Genomic DNA, 17,673 nt, shown 5'->3' with positions numbered 1-17,673 from the left:
CTGCATCGTCTCCGAGTGCCAGTTTTGCTGAGGGATTTGGTGACAGGGTCGTGGCAAGCTGAGTTTGGAGGCAGCTTGGGCTCTTCAAAGCCTTGAAATGCCACTTGGAACTTCGCAGAGCTGCCGGATTGCTCCTTGGGCAGAGGCACCTGCTGGGGCTGCTCTGCTCAGCCCTGTGCTCTGATCCCCTGATAAATCCCTGCCTCGGCAGCAACCTGGGCTGCTCAGCTGCATTCCAAGTGATGGGGAGTGATCCTGAGTGCAGGGGACAGTTGCTTGGCTGGAAATGTCCCCTGGAACAGCGATAATGTTGTTGTTGTTATAAATAGGACCGAGGGGGTTTGTAACCTTCCTTAACCCCCACGTTTCGGGCAGATTGCAGCAGCCTGGCTGTGCTGGGGCTCGCAGGCAGATCCAATCCATTCTCACTCAGATACGCTGCTTATTTGTGAGATTTTTTTTTTTAATTTTTTTCTTTCTTTTAAGGTGCTGCATCTTTAACAAGCCCTTGATAGATGAGAATTTGATGCTTGCAGTGACAAACAGGCTCTTCCTTCCTGCCCATATGCACCATCATGCTTTCAGTTTCCCCAGCGTTATTAGGGGAGGATATTGATTCGAAATCTGCTCGGGGACGCTGTAATTGTGTATTAGAGATTTGGTGTTGGTTTGGAGGGCTGCAGTAATGCAAAAGGCTTGAGTGTTTCCGTGCAATCCAGAGGGGGAAGATTGCTGAGGACCTTGAGGTTTTGAAGGAGGAGGGGGAGGGAGGGGGAGAGACTGAGAGAGAGAGAGAGAGACAGAGAGACAGAGATACTGTGGTAGGAAGATTCAGAGATCTGTTGTGCTTTTTTTTTTTCCCCTGTGTTGTTTTTTTCCTCCCCTTCCTCTCCCCCAGTTGCTTTGCATCAGGGCATGAAAGGAGTGGAAACACCGGGGGGACAAAAGGCACCAGAGCAAATGATGAAACTCAGTAAGGAAATCAACTGGATTCAGAATTTATGGCTTGAAAACGTTGCATTGATCAGTGTATGAATAGTCATTATGTGCTTTTGGGCTGCGTGATTAGGAAAGCAGATCAAGGCTCTCAAGATGATGATTTTTCTTACTTTCATTTTTTTCTCTCTCTGCTTGTAATATCTGTGTGTGTGTGTGTGAGAGAGAGAGAGAGAGAGCAGCAAAATACCAAAGTCTCTCTGGTCGCTCCTGCACAGAGGAAAGTGCAGCCTTCTCTGACACTCAGCTTTCTCATCTCTCTCCTAGATGAAATTTTAGGCAAGAGAAGAGTATGTTCTCCCAACAGCAGCAGTGAGTGTCCTTTAGAGAGCAAGAAAGCCCGAAGTGAGTCCCCAAAGGGTAAGTGCTGCTTCTCCCTCCCCCACCCCCTTCCCTTTCTTCTCCTTTCCCGTGAGTGGAACTTAATTGAAATTAAGGAGGGAGGGCTGTGGGGTGGGAGCTGTGTCTGGCACTGGGGGTGCAGGAGGAGGCGACCAGGGCTCTGTTTTTCCTTTATCTCCTCGGAGGGAGCCTTGCAGGGCGAGAAACGGGATTGCCTCTTAATTACAGTAATTGCTTGGCGATTAAAAAAAAAGCAGGCTGCAGCCTTTGAGGTGGATTTTAGGGGTGTTCCTACTTTTTCAGGCAGAATGTCTTGATTGCATGTTTAATATAAAAGGTACACACAGGCTGATCGTGCTGGCATCTGCTCCTTTAAAGGGAAAAAAGGAGCCTGTCAGGGAGAATGGGGCTGCTGAGTTTTCTCTTATGCATTTATGGCAGCGTTCCTATAGAGATGGAATCTGCAGAAGGTTTCTCTATTTAGGGTTTGGTTTGTTGTTGTTTTTTTGGGGTTTTTATCTCTTGATTTGCCTTCCAGTTCTTTCCTATAAACACGATTTTTAAACTTTCTTTACGACTGGCAGAGTGGGATGGGTAATGGAGCCTGCAGTTAATGAGTTTGTCTCCAGGTTGAGTAAATGAGGTTTTGCAGGCCGTTTACTTAAAGGCTTTGTAGTTAATATCAGACTAATTAGCTGTCAGTAATACCCACCTCCATCCCTGTGCCTAAACCTGCACTCTCTGGCCATTAAAAAACCCAAAGCAGAGCAGCTGTGTGAAGCTGGATCCTGCTCCCTGGGTTTGGAGTCCAGCTCAGGCTCCTCCAGGGGTGGATTCCCAATAAACCATCCAGGGAATCTCAGAGGGCACTTCTTGCAGCAGTTTGTCCTGAGGCCTTCTCGAACCACGTACTTCATATTCTGCTTTATAAAGATCCGTTGTGGGGACCTCTCCTGCAGCCTGATCTCTCAGAATGTTCCTGTTCCTTCCCTCCTTGTGCCCAGATGATGATCTGAAGGCAGAATTCTCTGAGAGGATGTTGAGTGCTGGTGTCACTATGGAAAATACCAAATCCTCTCTGATGTAACCTTCTCCTGCCTGTTAACTCTTCTGGAACAGCAGAAGTGCCTCAGATTTTACTGGGAACCCTCTAAACTGCTCCTCTTTATCTGTTTTCCTTGATTTTTTTTTTCCCCATCTGCTCTATTCCTGTTATCCCTGGAATGTTTCTGGTGGCTGTGCAGGTGAGTTCCAGATGATGCTTCCACAGGTTCATAAACAGATTTGTTCCATCAGACGTGAGGCTCCTGGGACACATTTTCTATTTTGCTGTTCCTGCTGAGGTTGTGCCCCTTGTAATTCCAAGTTCGTGCTCGGGAGCTGAGTCCAGGAAACAGAACCTGTGTGGGCTGGCTGGGAAGGGGCTGAACTTCAACCAAGCCATGTGAAACCAAGGGATTGCCTTTGGATTCGTCCTCCAAAAGTGCCTGAGCTGGCACAGATGGATGTTTTTGGCATGGGAGCATCAGGGTCAAGTGATCTCGTTCTGTTCCTTTCCTTGGGCCTTCCCACCCTTTTTGTGGGCTGAGGGCAGGGTGAGGAGCCCTTGGCTTTGCAGGAAGCACTCAGGATCTAAATCCTGCTCCTTGGATCCCAAAGTTGCAGGGATTCCCCCAACTTTTTAACAGAGGAGTTCCCAGGAAGCCCCGAATAAAGCACAGTTTTGTTTTCTACTCCCACTTTGAGGTGAGACAGGAAATGGAGGTGAATGGAAATTCAGAGCTGGGCCTTTTGCTGATCTCCCAGTGGTTTTTGTTAGATCCCTGGGGAGCTGTGCAGGAATTTTAGCCCAGGCTGTGCTGATGCTGGAATTGGAATAGTGAGGGGCTGAGATTGCTGTGCATTGGGGCTTTTATCTCCCCACCCCGGTGTGAAAAGGGGCTGCACCCAAGGTTTGTGTCCAAACCCCCCTCAGGCTGAGCACTCCCATCCTGCTGTGAGCCAGCAGCACTCCTGGGGCGTGGATGCCACAGGGAAAACACGGTCCCTGTGTTCCCAGCTCTGCCTGGAAACAGAAGGACCCACCTTGTGTGGCAAACCATTCCCAAACGGGATGGCCCCTGATGGATACTCACGTGGGATTTGGGAGCTGCTGCTGTGGGGCAGTGCTGGACAGTGTGGGGCTTTGGCTGGGACCCAGAGTGCAGTTCGGGAATGGGAAGGGAAGCAAGGACTGGTTGGAATTCAGGATCCCATTGCTGTCCTGCTGGAGGAGCCGGGGCTGCAGCATCTCCTGGGACCCTTTCCCTGCAGCCTGGTGCTCCCGTGCCTCATGCAGGTGCTGCTCCTCCACCTCCTGCATCCCGGGGATGGTGACGGGCTCCAGGCAGGATCTGCCCCTCTCCATCCCACGCTGACCCTGGGAGCAGCTCAGGCTCGGGCACAGCTGGGCTGGCTCTGGAAGAGCCTTGGAAGAGGAGCAGTGACCCCGTGGCTCAGCTCGCGCTGCCGTGGCCGCTCCTGATGGGGCGAGGGGAGCAGAGGCGGCCAAGGAAATCACTGCCGCTCCTGAGCTGAGCGAAAAAACACCTGTAGGGCTGGAAACCCTTCCAGAGGGAAGCAGCCTCCTTCCCTTCCCTGCCCCCTCCGCAGAGCTCGCTCCAGAGATCAAAAGGGAGCCGTGTCTCAGAGGAAACGGGGCCGCGCTGCCGCTGTCAAACAGAGCAGAACGCTCCCGGTCTCCTGTGGAAATGGGAGCGCCTCGGAGCCAGGGCTGTGCTGGCAGGGCACGGGGGACACAATTCCCCAGCGAAACCCTCGCTCCTGCCTGGCTGGAGATCTCCTTCCCCACTGCCTGGAGACTGAAATGCGGCTGGAGGATGGCGGAAAGGGAAAATGGGGAAGAGCGTTTCGGTTCCCGCTTGAGCTGCTGAAAAGCACGTCTGGTAGGAGCCTTGGGGAGGCTGGAAAGCAGGCTGGATGAAGTGCTGGGAAGCACACGTAGGGAAGGATGCCGGGCTCACCCCCTGGGGGCTGGATGGGCTCACAGGCTGCTCCTGCTGCCATCCTTATTTCTGTGCTATTGTGCACCTTTAAACCAAAACAAAATCTCACTGGTCTCTGGCTAACGAAGGAGCCCAGAACTGGGGCTGGACTGCAGCTGAGCAATTCAGATCCAGCCTCTGTCCATCTGTCCCTCTCCTTTGGAGGGGACATCCATATGCTGGTGGCTTTGGCAGCTGTCCAATTAGGCCGAGGGAAGAAACGAGGTTTGGCCCCGTTCTTGCTGACAGCACCACTGCCCCCCAAACCCAGGCTGCTGAACGTGGCGGAGTGGGCACAGGCAAGAGAAGACCTGAAAGCTGCTGACCAAGCCCCGGCCTTGGGTCTGGGGTGAGATGGGTTTGCTGCAGGTTCCTTGAGCTCTGACTGGGGTTGAAGAAAGGGAACCTTGGCCTGCCACGGGTTTCTTGTCGGACAGGAGGGGGGATGGACAGGCTGGGTGCTCCTGTCCTGTCTGGCATTGCCTGGGGAGGGTGAGCCTTGGCAAATGTTGTGGAGAGGCTGTGCAGCAGTGAAACATCCTTGGGTCTGTGCAGAACCTGAGCTCCCGTGGCTGTGCTGGCAGGACCCTGGCAGAGGGTGGGAGAAGGGTGGAAGCTGGGAGAGCTGGGCTCCCCTGGGTTGGGGTGCACAGGGGATGTGCTGGGTCTGCAGAGGGCCCAGCAGATGCCTGGCTTGGTTCTGCCTCCCCGGGGCTGTGCCAGAGTCCATTTCACACCTAGTGGCTGCAGGAGATTTGGCGAGATCAGTCTCCCGCATTACCCCTGGTAATGACAAAAGCAGACAGCAAAGCTCCAGCAAAGCTGGAATTACTGCCGGCTGAGTCATGTGAAATCTTCCAAGTTTTAAGCATGGAAATCCAGCCTTTCCCTGGATTCCTCCTTCCTCTTAGCCTCCCCTCGCCACCCCCATTCTCCCTCCCCTCCTTGCACCTGAAATCTGCTCTGCGGCTGATCCGATAGAGTTTATGGTAATTAAGTGTTATTAAATCCCCTCCCCCCTCCCTTTTTTGCTCTAATGACACAGCTGTGGGGGGAAAAAAAAAATCAGTGTTTTTCTAAATCAGGTCTGTGGCTTTGCTCCTTAGACCTTTGGGTAAGAGCATCAGGAGGAACTGAAACCGTGAGCTTCTGCATCCCTGGGGGAGGTGGCAGGGGTGGAGGAGGAAGAGGAGGGAATCCTCCCTGGTGGGAAGGAGACCTGGAAGGGAATTCTGTCCTCTCCTCCCTCCCCTGCTGCTTCCATGGCTGTCTTGCAGGTTTGGGGTGGGATTGAGGGAGCAGGCACAGCACGGTTGTTTCCAGAGCAGCCCCTGCCTTTGGGGTCTTGTTTTTGGGGTGGGGGACCCAGGACAGCGTGGGAACCCAGCTCCTCATCCCAGCGGGGTCGGGAGCAGCCTGTGAAGCCGGGATGTGCCCAGGGAGCCAGCGGTGCCGGGGTGCAGATGTGTGTCACTGGGGCACCGAGCTGAGGCTGCAGGGACAGACAGGGCTGTGCTGAGGGAGAGCCCTCGCTGTGCTGGAGGGCTGGCCTGAGCTGCAATCATTTCCCTTTTGCACTGGCCGTGGGAGCCAGGGATGCCACCCTTCGGTATTGAAATGCTGTGCAGCTCAGACTCTATTATTATTGTTGTTGTTGTTGTTATTATCATAATCATCATTAGAATTATCATTGTTATTATCATTATTCATTATTGCTTATTTTTATGTTTTATTACTGTTATTATTATTGTGATGATGATGATGATGGTGATGATGATGATGATGGTGATGGTGATGATGATGGTGATGTTTCCCTCCTGTGTTTTGGGGAGAGGGTGGCTTCATTACAGCCCGTGAAAGGTGCATCCCCCCAAAGCCTGAGCCCCTGTGCTGGGCTGTGCCGTGGCTTGGGTGTCAGACAAAGGCAGCACCAGTCCCTGAGCTGCTGTGGCAGGGCCTCATTTCACAGCCACTCTGTCTCCTGGGCTGTTTCCGTCTGCCCCTGACTCACCTTTCCTGGTAGGAGCCCTTCTCTCACCTGTGGCACAGACCCGCGGCCCCTCCCAGCAGCATTTCCAGTGCCCGTGCATCGGCCACGGCGCCGGTGCCGGGTGCCAGCCCCGCGGCTCTGCAGCCAGCCCTGCAGCAGCATCACCTGCCCTGCTCCCCCAGGGCTCTGCCAGCCACGGGAGGAGGCTGGAGGAGCAGCAGGAATCCGGGGCACACGGGAGGGTGGCCCTGCCGCTCACCGGGCATCACGGTGGTCCCTGGCTGCGGCGTGGGGGGAGCCCGTCCTGCTGTGCCCTTCCCCTCTGCCTGCTCGGAGCGTGCCTGGGAGTTCCTCTCCGAGTAATGAAAAGGCTTTGCCTGTGGGAAAGATCCAAGATAAAATAGTGTTGGAGCAGCCAAGGCGGAGAGCAGTAATTACTGTGAGCTGTGCTTACAGTAAACACAAAACCCCTGTGGTTTTCTCTCCCTGACTGCCAGACTGGGATCCCTCCTGCCCCCGGAGCAGGCAGGGCCTTCCCCAGAGCACCTCCCTCCCGGGATCTGCAGTCATTCCGGGAACGTGGAGAGGGAGGGGCTGATTTGGATGGCCTCAGGTACAGATGGGAAACAACCTGCTCCCGAGATGTCCCTCTGAGAGCTGGGCAGGTGGATGTCAGCACTGTCCCTTGGGTGCTCGAGCATCTCTCACTTTGTGGTGTCCTTTGAGTGCTCAGAAAGGTGGGGGAAAGAGGTGCCTGTCTGGTCAGGTATGAGCTGAACAAAGAGCTCACATCCCCGAAGATGATGGGCTGAGAACTCGGTGAATTCTTCCATCCTCCCTGTCCCCTTTGAGGGTACAGAGCTTGCAGGTGGTTTTGTGCTGTTGCAATGCAGTGCTTGGTGCTTCAGGGGGAAGGAAAAAAAGGTTGGTGAGGTTTTTTGTGTGCTGTGGACTTTCCTGTACGTAAATTTGGAGATTTAGTAGGTTGCAGGTGGTCTTGACCACATCTGATGGTACATCTCGAGCAGAAGGACAGCTGATGTGGCAGCTTGGTACATCAGGCCCAGTGGGGACAACAGAGAGCTGTGGGAATTGGTGCTAATGTCCCTTTACCCCCGTTCCTCTCTATTTTTGTGCTGTCCCTGTACTTATCTTGATTTTCCATTGTATTTCTCTCTGAAAAAAAACCAAAAACCAAAAACCAAATCTTTGTGCTCCTCAGAAAACTCGCACACGCCTCTGCTGGAGGAGGCGGTGACGCAGATGACCCCGGAGGAGCACTACAGGCGCATGATGTCAGCCCTGAACGAGCACGGCACCTTCGAGGAGCAGCAGCAGCAGCGGCTCTACCAGCTGGCCAACAGCATGGCAGTGCCCAGCCACGGAGGTAGGGCTCTGCTTCCACGGGGGATGGGGCTGGGAGATGTCCCCGAGCCCTGGGCTCAGCTGGGATGAGGCTGGGAGATGTCCCCGAGCCCTGGGCCCGTTTGGGATGAGGCTGGGAGATGTCCCCGAGCCCTGGGCCCGTTTGGGATGGGGCTGGGAGATGTCCCCGAGCCCTGGGCCCGTTTGGGATGAGGCTGGGAGATGTCCCCGAGCCCTGGGCCCGTTTGGGATGAGGCTGGGAGATGTCCCCGAGCCCTGGGCCCGTTTGGGATGGGGCTGGGAGATGTCCCCGAGCCCTGGGCCCGTTTGGGATGAGGCTGGGAGATGTCCCCGAGCCCTGGGCCCGTTTGGGATGAGGCTGGGAGATGTCCCCGAGCCCTGGGCCCGTTTGGGATGAGGCTGGGAGATGTCCCCGAGCCCTGGGCCCGTTTGGGATGAGGCTGGGAGATGTCCCCGAGCCCTGGGCCCGTTTGGGATGAGGCTGGGAGATGTCCCCGAGCCCTGGGCTCGTTTGGGATGGGGCTGGGAGATGTCCCCGAGCCCTGTGTGTGCTGAGGGCTTGGTGGGCTGCAGTGCTGGCTGTTTGTCGTGCCGTGGGTACACGTGCTGTGGTGTACCCTGCTGAAGGGGGTCCATCTTTGTCCATCTTTGTGGAGGAATCTCCCCTGGGCCATCTGTAAATGCTGATTCCTTCTGCAGCCATCCATGGGGATGTGCTTTTCCTTCCCGGAATGCAGCAGCAGCAGTGCTCTGTGTTTTGCAGGGGAGGTGGGGGGGGTCCTTCTCTTCCCTTGTTTCAAGAGTTTGTGTCCATCTGAGTATTGGGAATCTCTGGAGTAAGAGATTTGGGTTGTGGTGTGGAGCAGGGGGGTGAGATGGAGGCAGTGCCAGACAGTCCTGACATATAGGGATGGGAATGGTGAGATGGTGTTGCTGCCTTCTCCTGGGGCTGGAGTGGTGTCTGGAGGTCTTGCAGTCCCGGGATTTGGTGAGTCCCACACGGATTGAGGGGTAGCTGGAAGGTTTTCCCAGGGTTTTGGAGGGAGCTGGCTGGATCCAGCACGTCCTGGGCTGTGCCTAAAGGGGGCACCAGGCGGTTGTGGGATCACCTTGGATCCACTTGGATGCAGGATCCACGAGCATCCCTCCACAGGTACGGGCTCCTCACCCACTCCAGCTGCCCTCGGGTGAGCAGAACCTGCTGGCACTGGCCCAGTTTGATGCCAAGCAAAGCCGTGCCCTGTCCCGAGTCCTCTCCTGCAGGGGAGGGAAATAACTCAGCTGGATCAGGCACAGCCAGGGACGTGGCAGAGGTGGTGCTGTTCCAGAAGGCTGGAGTGTCACTGAAGGGCAGGGCCGTGCAAGGATCTGTCCCTCTGCTGTTCCCTGCCCGAGGTGTGCAGGGCTGGCGCATCCCAGCCCGACTGAGGCAGGGCAGGAGCACCAGCAGCCTCAGAGGAGCATCCAGCGAGAGCTGGAGGAGAATCTCTGGTCTCGAGTGTAAATCCCCAGGGCTCCTTGTTAGGTTAATGAAGAGGCTGTCTTCTTTTCCACTCTGTTTGATTTGATTGGCTTCTCTGGGGGCAGGAAGGCGATTGCTGTGGAGGAAGGATTTGCTTATCAGCAAAGGCCCGGCACAAACCTGCCCCAGCCCCCGTGGGGAGCGTGGCACCAGCTCTGGGTGGTGCTGGGCTGTGCCGGGCATCGCAGAGCTCCTGCAAACTCAGCTCATGGCTGAGAGGCAGAACCGTGTGCCCCAGGGCTGGGGTGGCACAGGGACGTGCGGGAACACGCGCAGAGGGAGGCACAGGGTGTGACAAAGGGGTGGCACTCGCAGGCAGGAACGTGCTGAGTGTTCAGCTGTGACGTGGGGGCTGCGCAGCCCGTGGGGAGCCCAGCAGAGCTCGGACACAGCACAGAACGTGGGGTGTGAGCAGCACTGGGACAGACGCCGGCCCTGGGTGGCTGCTGGGCACAGGGACGTGTCCATCCCACCAGCGTGTGCTGGGGGACAGCTGGGATCACCCCTTCCCCCCAAATAACGAGAACAGCTCATTGCCTTCAGAGCTTGACGTGTTTTTATGATGATGATTAAATTGTCTCATCAGCATTTGTTGGGGGGGGGGGTCACGCTGCGGTTTTGGGGTGGGCAGGGGGGGAGGAGGTGCCTGCACAGCCAGACTCGCTCGGGGAACACTGACAAGACAAAACTTGGTGTATTTTTGGATTGTCTCCACACCACAGGGCTCTGGTTGGGCTATAAATTATTAGTGCCAGTACAAAGCGCAGTTTATCTGCGGGCTCACATGGAGGCACCAATAACATTAATAATTTAAAAAATGTTAATAATTTAGAAATCTTTTTTTTTTAATTGCTTTTCAGCCCCCCCTCCTCCGCCCCCGTTCTCCCAGTGGCATTCATCCCACATTCTGAATTCAGTCTGTCTCCGTGCCTGGAACCTCCATCCGCCAGCGTCCCACTGTCAATCAATCTGATTTCCCAACTGTCAGAGTGCAGGATTGTAAATAACAGATCCTCGGGGGGGTCTGGGCAGCAGGGAAGGGGCGCAGGGGAGGGGAGGAGGGGGAAGGGGAGAGGAGAGGGGGTGTGTGCGGGGGTTGTTGCGGTCATTCAGGATCAATGCGGCTCCTGGAGCTGGCTGCACGCCAGGCTTCTAAATTACAGCCGCCGTGGCAATCAGGAGTGACCTGGGTTTTTCAGATAATTAATTTATAAACATTGGAGGTGCACGGTCTCCCTGGCTCGGTGAATTCTCTGGGCTTTTTCTGTGATCTGATGGTGTTTGGCTGTTTCTCACGGGCTTGTGCAGTTCAGAATTGTCATTTTAGTGTTTGTCCCCTCGGCTGGAGGCGTGGGGACGGGGGCAGGAATGTGGCCAGAAATTTGGGCACCACTGTCCCCCTTCCTGCCAGCAGAAACAGCAGCTGTGGGAATGTTCTCACCCCACCTCGGGGCTCCAGCCCTGACCATCACCAAAGTGTTTGATGCTGTGATTGATGGAGCTCGGCCTGGGCTGGGCACATCTTGGTGCCAGCAGGGACAGGGGTGGCTGGGATTCCCAGAAGCGAGGGAAAGGAGCCTGGTGGGAAAAGGGAGACACGAGGAGTTGGGAGGCGTGGCACCTACAGGGTTGTGCAATGCTCCTACAGGAATGCGGCTTTACAGATCAGCTGTGGGAAGAGGTGGATGTGCTGCTGGGTGAGAGGGCTGTGCAGGGTCAGTGTTCGAGGTGTGATGCTGCCTGAGATAAATCTGCCTCTGCTCCTCTCCCCAGCTGTGTTTTGGTTTCCTTTGGCAGGTTGGTGCAGGGTGAGGGAGGTTTCCTCTGTGGGGATGTTTCCTGTGCAGCACGTGAACAGCAGCAGAGGCTCTGGGGTGGGATGTGAGCTGTGTGGGGGGGGATTTCATACAGACTCGGGGACTGAGGGACTCCTGATGCTTAACTGGGAGAGAGCAGCTCCCTGGAAAGGCCTCAGTGCACCTGGCACAGGTGTCCATGTCACTTGCTGTTCCCTGAGGCCAGGGCAGTGGCACACGGGCTGTACCTGCATCACCTCCCCTCCTTGGCTGTGCTTGAGGTGGGTTCTGGCCTTGCCTGCTCTGTCCATCCCAGGGCACTGTGTGGGCAGCCAGTCTGCACTGACCCCCCCGAAGGGATTGCCCAGGTGTCACTGCCCAGGTGTCACTGCCCAGGTGTCACGGGGGGGGTGACACAGGTCACAGGTGCCAGCGCAGTGCAGGGTGAATGGGGGGGTGCGTTTCCTTCTGACCTGTGGCTGTGTCCTGGCAGCGCCGTGCCTAAGGCTGGGAGCAGGGGCCCCTTGCTGTACCCCATCCTCAGCTGCTCCGGGCCCAGCCCTTCCCTGTCCTTGCTGTGCCAGGCAGGTGCAGCCCTGCAGAGCCCCCGACGGGGGTCCCGGGCAGAGCCCCGATAAGCTCGGCGGGGGCGGAGGGGACACGGCGGGACCGGGGCAGGTGCCAGGGCGGCTCCGCTCGGGACCGACCGGGAGAGGGAGTTTGGGGAATGCCTCCCTCTCCTTCTGCTCTCCTCGCATCCATCCATCCCTCCTTCCATCCTTCCCTCCCTTTTTTCCGCTCCTTCCCTCCCTCCTTCCCTCCCTCCCTCCGGCAGGAAGGCAATTAAAGAGCAAATCCACCCCCCTGCCGTAGTTGCACAATTTCCTCCGCTGCCAAACTCCCTGGGCGGCGGGGGCGGATCGCGCCCGGAGCCGCTCGGCCGGGTGAGTGCCGGGGCCGCCGCTCCCCGCCGGGCTCCGCCGCCGCCCCGGCGCCCGAGAGCCGCCCCGAGCCGCGGGGGTGGCCAGGGGAAGGGGGGGACAGCGGAGCCGCTGTCGCCCGGGGGCTGCGGGCACGGCCGGGAGCAGCCCCGGGGCAGCGCTGTCGCCCGCGGGGAGCCGCGAGCAGCCCCGGAGCGGCCCCGGGGAGCGGCGGCGGGCGGGAGCGGGGCGGGGGTGCCTCCGTGTGTCCGTCTGTCCGTCCGTCCGAGCGGGGCCCGGGCTGGGGGAGTGCGGGCGCGGTGCCGGGCGGCAGCAGCAGCTCCTCATCCCTTCCCTCCGCTGTCCCCAGATCTGCTGCGGGCGCGGCAGGAGGTGGCGGCGGCGGCGGCGGCGCGGACCCCGGGCGCGATGGAAGCGCACATCCCCTCGGCCAGCAACTCGTCCAGCCAGCGCAGGAAGCAGGGCCTCCCCCAGCACAGGGACAGCCACTTCCCCGACAGGTACCGCGGCACGGCCGGGCCCGCTCGCCCGCCCCGGGGCGGGGTTTGGGCAGGGGCGGGGGGCTCGCACCGGGGCACCCTCGGGCCGGGCTGGAGCGGTGGCACGGGTGGTGTGGGCTGTGGGAGGGGGGGAGCGACTGGGTCAGGCATTGCGATGGGCTGGCCGGGGGAGTGGGGGTGTCGCCGTGCCTGGAAGCGTTCAAAAAGCGTGTGAATGTGGCATTGGGGACGTGGTTTGGCGGTGACCACGGCGCTGTCAGGGTAATGGTTGGACTCGGTGGTTTTAGAGGGCTTTTCCAACCTTAAGGGTTGTGTGATTCCGTGGGAGAGGGCAGCAGTGCCCGGGGTGGGCAGAGCTGATTTGCCTGGGCAAGGTGTGACCGTCTCCTTTGGGGGCTGTGCAGGTTTGGGAGTGCTGGGGGTGCTCCTGCCACACTCCGGGGTGTCTGTGTGGAAAGGAGGGGATCTGTGCCTGTGCACATCCACATCCAGGGGAGCGACTGCCAGGCTGGAATGATCCCAAACCTCTGTTGGGTATCCAGAGCAGATGCCACTCTCACCTGCTCTTGGGCACCGAGCAAGTTAAGGTGTTTAAGTTTGCATTTCATAGCATCCCCAGATAACGAGAGAGAAGAAATGCTCTGAGATGGAACAGAAAGAGAAGAAGTTTTCTTTGTTAGGGAAAGGAGCCTCAGCTTGCCTTTCCCACTGCTAGGAGTGCTGGAAAGCCGATATCCCCCCGCCCCCAGGAAATTCTAGCTCATTTATCTTGCTCTGTGCCACGAGCCATTCCCTCTGCAATCAAGAACTTCAGAGGGAAATTAAATTAAAGCTGCGTGCGTTCCTGACAGGGATAGCGGGATGGGAGAGGGCCGTGGGGATGCAAAAGCCTTGGGTATCATGGGATGAGCAGTGAAAGGCTGTGCTATTTACACTTCTTTTGGCTTTTGTGTCGGGATGGGGGCGGAGCAGGCTGCCCTGTCAGCTCTGTAGGGTGTGTATGGATGGGTTGAGTCCAGAGCCTTTCCCCCCATTTAGAGCCTTGGAGATCCCGTCTGGTTTTCCTTCTCTCCCACCAATACCTTTGCACTGAGGAGGGGCTGGGCAGCCCTTGTACCTCTCTCCCGCAGCGCGTACTTTGGCTAACCCGCCCCATAAATCCGCCCGCCCCGTGCGGATCGCAGCAGACCTGGGAGGAATGCAGGGATGGAGGAGCCTCCGTGCAGCTTCCCCAGCGCTGTGTGGGCTGGAGAGGAGCCAGGCCAGCCCCAGGGCTGCCTGGAAAAGCATCCACGGAAGGGTGGAGGCTGCTCACAGGAGGGGCAGACTGAGAGTGGGGAGATCCAGATCAAACCCAGAGGTGTTTGCCACTGGCGGGCAGGTGCTGGGGGGATGGAGCTGGGCCAGGCCAGGAAGTGTTCCATGGTGTGGGAGGAGCGGAGGGAAGTTGCTGGCTGGGTCAGGGGACAGGGACTGAAGGCCGGGAGATGGCTCTTGATTGAGTTGGCCAGGCTCTCAGGGGTGATAATCCATGTTAGCAGAGCCGGGGAATCCTGCTGGGCAGTGGGAACTGTGCCCCACAGTCATGGCTTGACATCGTGAGTCTGTGGCTGTCCCATCCCTGCAAGTGTCCAAGGCCAGGCTGGATGGGACTCTGAGCAGCCTGGGACAGTGGAAAGTGTCCCTGCCCATGGCAGGGGGTGGAACCAGGTGATTTTTAGGTCCCTTCCAACCCAAACCAGGCTGGGATCAGTCCACAGGACCAGTATTTCTCCCCAGAAGTCTGCAGCCCCCTGAGCACCGCCGAGGGGTCAGCGTGTGTCCCTCTGCTCCCTCTCAGAAGTGGCCTGGTTGGAGCTGGCCTGTGCCAGCTGTTCCTCCAGAGCGCCACAGCTGTTTCTGGAATGCCAGGAGAAGCCGTGGCCATGGGTTGTAGAGCAGTAAAGTTTTGTGAGGGGTAATTCCTCCCCTGCATTCCCCGTTAGCCTTGGGTTTGTACTTCCTGCTGTGGTCCTTGTCAAGGGGGTAAATCAGAGCAGCCTCGTGCACCTTTGTCCTGCAGGAACAGAAATTCCCAAGGGTCCCGGTGGGCACTGGCAGGGGAGGAGGCACTGGAGGAAGCTGCCTCACATTCCCAGCAAACATAGGTGGATTTATGGTGTCTCCTTTCCCAGGAGCAGAGGTAATAACCACAGTGCAGGGGGATGAGAGCTGCTTGGCGCGGTGTTAAAATTCCGTTTCCGCTTCCTCCCGGGAGATCTGTGCGGCTCAGGTGAGCTCTCAGCTTTGTGGGCAGGAGTAATCGGTGACTTCAGCCCTTCAGCTGGCAAAGCAAGAGGGGAAACCCCCGCTGGTGACCCAGTTTCATTGGTCAGGGCAGTGCTGGTGTTTCTGCAGAGGCAGCGATGCAGAGAACTGGCAATGGGAGCTGTGCCCGCAGTTTTCCGCTGCCCAGGTGTGAAGGGGCTGAGCTAGGGGACACTTGGGAAGGTGGGTGGGTGTGCTGAGACATTTGTCATTAATTAATTATTCCATCTTTGCTGGTCAGAAACAGGCTGGGAGGTTTGGCTTTGTGGGAATGAGGCACACAAACACGTGGATATGGATTTTCTGGGACCAAGGTCCTGATAGTGGCATAGTGGTCCCTTGACCTCTTTGCTCCCTTCTCCATCTCTTGGAAGGAGTCAGTGACACTGAGACATCTTGCCAAAAGCAGACTCAAGCCACAGGCTGGAGAATTCATTTGCTTTCCTGGTTTTGGTTCCCTAGATCCTTTCGAGATGGATTCAGCTTGGATGCTGGAGTTTTGTTTGGGAAGATGGTTGAGTTCAGTGTTATAAAAAGACTTGGATGAGGAAAGGGTACAGCTGAAAGGTGCCACTGTAACTACTCCAGCCTGGAGCTCTTCCCATCCCCAAACTGCTGCCTCTCCTGCAGAGCTGGCAGGTGGCTGTACCCCGCAGAGCTGCTTGGATCCTGCTCCTTGGGTGCTGTCTCCAAGATTTGTTGGCAGTGGTTCCGCTGGGTCCTTCAGCCTGGCGTGTTCCTCCCCGGGGTGCTCATCCCTGCTTCTCTCTGTGTGGAGCCTGGGGAAAATTTCCTCTTGAGGGAAAATCTTCCATGCCCTGCACACAGAAGGGGTTGGAGAGGAGCTGGGGCAGGGCTGGGTGAGCTGCTGGACTCTCTGGGCAGTGGGGCGAAGCTTCCTGGTTGGATGTGATGCTTCAGTTCTGTGCTGGGAGTTGTTGGGAGCTCGTTCTGGTGCCTGCAGTGTGTGGCAGGGTCTGGGGGGACCTGCCCCTCTCTCGGGGGGAGAAGGCAGAGCATGGCCACAGACAGGGCAGGTGCTGGGTACAAGCACTCAGGGGCCTGAACAGGCAGTGGGGGCACAGTTCATCTCCCAGGATCCGGGGGAAGGCGGCAGGGAATGCCAGGGGGCACGGAACGCTGCCAGCCTGAGCTGCCATCAGCACCCCCATCCTGGGGTCCTGGGAAGCCCAGCCCCTTGGCAGGAGTGAGCTGGGGGTGGGAGCCACTGAGCCTGCGAGAGGCCCCCGCTGCCTCCCCTGCAGGAGCTGACAGACACCGTGCACCAGCCAGAGGCTTTCTCTGAGCAGAGATGTGCCCAAAATACCCAGCCAGGATTTTTGGATTCCCGTCTTCCCATCTGCTGTTGCTACGGTTTGTTCTTCCACCACCTAATTCCTCCCCCTGCTTTGGGGAGGTTTTCCTTTTCCCTGCTGGCTCCTTGGGCACATCTCCTGCCCTCCCTGGGCACCATCTCTCTCCTGCTCTTGCCCACCCCAGCCTTGCGTCCCCCTCTCCTCTCTGAACGCTCTGATCTTCTGATTTTTGCCCTGGCAGGATCCCTCCCCAGATCCCAGCTGGCTGAATGTTCTGCAGAGCAAAGGCCAAAGAGCCTGGCCTGATTTAACCAGTTTGGTTTCGGCACCAGTTTGGATTTTGAGGGGCAGCACAAACCAGCCCCTCTCTGTGGCCAGGCCTCGCTGCTGCCCTGGGAGGGCAGTGCCAGCACATGTTCTTTTCCTGCCTGGAAATCCCAAACACCATTTTTAGCAAGGCCTTTGATTTTATTTATTCTCCCTTCCTGGCAGTGTCTGGGGATGGCAGAGCAGCGAGGAGCTCTGTGCCTCCTGCCTGTTACCTCGGGTTTAAAGTGTCTCTTCCTATCAAATGCAGAGCAGAAGAAAGCAGAGCTTTCATGCATTCTTTTCCCCCCCCTCCCTCTTCTTCCATCCGTTCTAAATTTATTTCCATGCCTTGCCGGTTTCAATCTGCATTTCCTGACCCTCTCACATCTCCAGTCACAGCCTGTGCTCCGAGCCTTCCCTGGGAGCTCGGATTGAGCCGGGGGGAGCTCTGCTCGGGGCTTGGGAGGATATGATGGGGTTAAAGTGAAAGGCTTGGCTTTAACAGTATAATGTGTAACCCCATAATGACTTTAAATATTGATTATTTGAAGGCCATTAGTGCTTATTGTTAAAGAAAAGTCGATACTTTTTAAGCCTTGTGAACCATTTGTCTCCTGTTAAAGGACATATCAAATTTAGCAGCGTGCAGTGCAAATCCCCTAATACCCTGCTCACAAGCCTCCAGCTGGCATTTTAGGGGGGGAAAAGGAAAAGGGGGCTGGGGGAGGAATGTGCAGCAACACAGAATTGCTCTCTGCAAGGTAAGGACAAGGCTTATCAGATGTAATTGCCGGGGGCTAAATTCACCTCCTCAGAGTAGGGGACTGTAATTCTGACTCTGGGCTGTGGAGGAAGAGGAGGAAGGAACTTAATGGGGGATTCAAGGCTGGGAGAGGGTGCAGGGGTCGGTGTTTGGTGCCCATCTGTTAAAAACACAGCAGCCTTTGTTAAGGTCTCGGGGGTTTTTCCTCGGGGGGTGCCAGTTCTTTCCAAGCTGGCTGGGAGGGCTGCCCTGCCCCGTGCCAGGGCACGACCTGGTGCTGCTGCCTCCCTCCTGTGCCAGCTCCCCGTGCCAAGGACGGGGCAGATGGGCTGGCAGGGAGCAGGGCAGGCTCCGACAGGTTCCGTGCCCAGGAGGATGGGTCTGTTGGGGTGGCACGGAGGATCTGTCCCTCGTGGCCACGCAGCTGAGGGGTTCCCCGGGGCTCTGGAGCAGAAGCTGGG

General features: G+C 57.3%; 1 protein-coding gene across 2 annotated transcripts in view; it reads left to right on the top strand.

Annotated features, from left to right (window-relative positions):
• Positions 1-17,673, top strand: part of SAMD11 (sterile alpha motif domain containing 11) — an 86,628-nt gene that overhangs the window by 55,899 nt on the left and 13,056 nt on the right. For both annotated transcript variants that reach the window (XM_069034694.1, XM_069034695.1), the window contains 3 exons: positions 1,264-1,356; positions 7,595-7,759; positions 12,367-12,517. In XM_069034694.1, coding sequence (XP_068890795.1) covers positions 1,264-1,356; positions 7,595-7,759; positions 12,367-12,517 — 409 coding nt within the window. The remainder of the gene's footprint in view (positions 1-1,263; positions 1,357-7,594; positions 7,760-12,366; positions 12,518-17,673) is intronic.

The sequence above is a fragment of the Aphelocoma coerulescens genome, chromosome 21 (genome assembly GCF_041296385.1).
Source record: "Aphelocoma coerulescens isolate FSJ_1873_10779 chromosome 21, UR_Acoe_1.0, whole genome shotgun sequence".
In the NCBI taxonomy this organism is placed as follows: Eukaryota; Metazoa; Chordata; class Aves; order Passeriformes; family Corvidae; genus Aphelocoma; species Aphelocoma coerulescens.
This window is presented reverse-complemented; position numbering and strand designations above follow the sequence as displayed.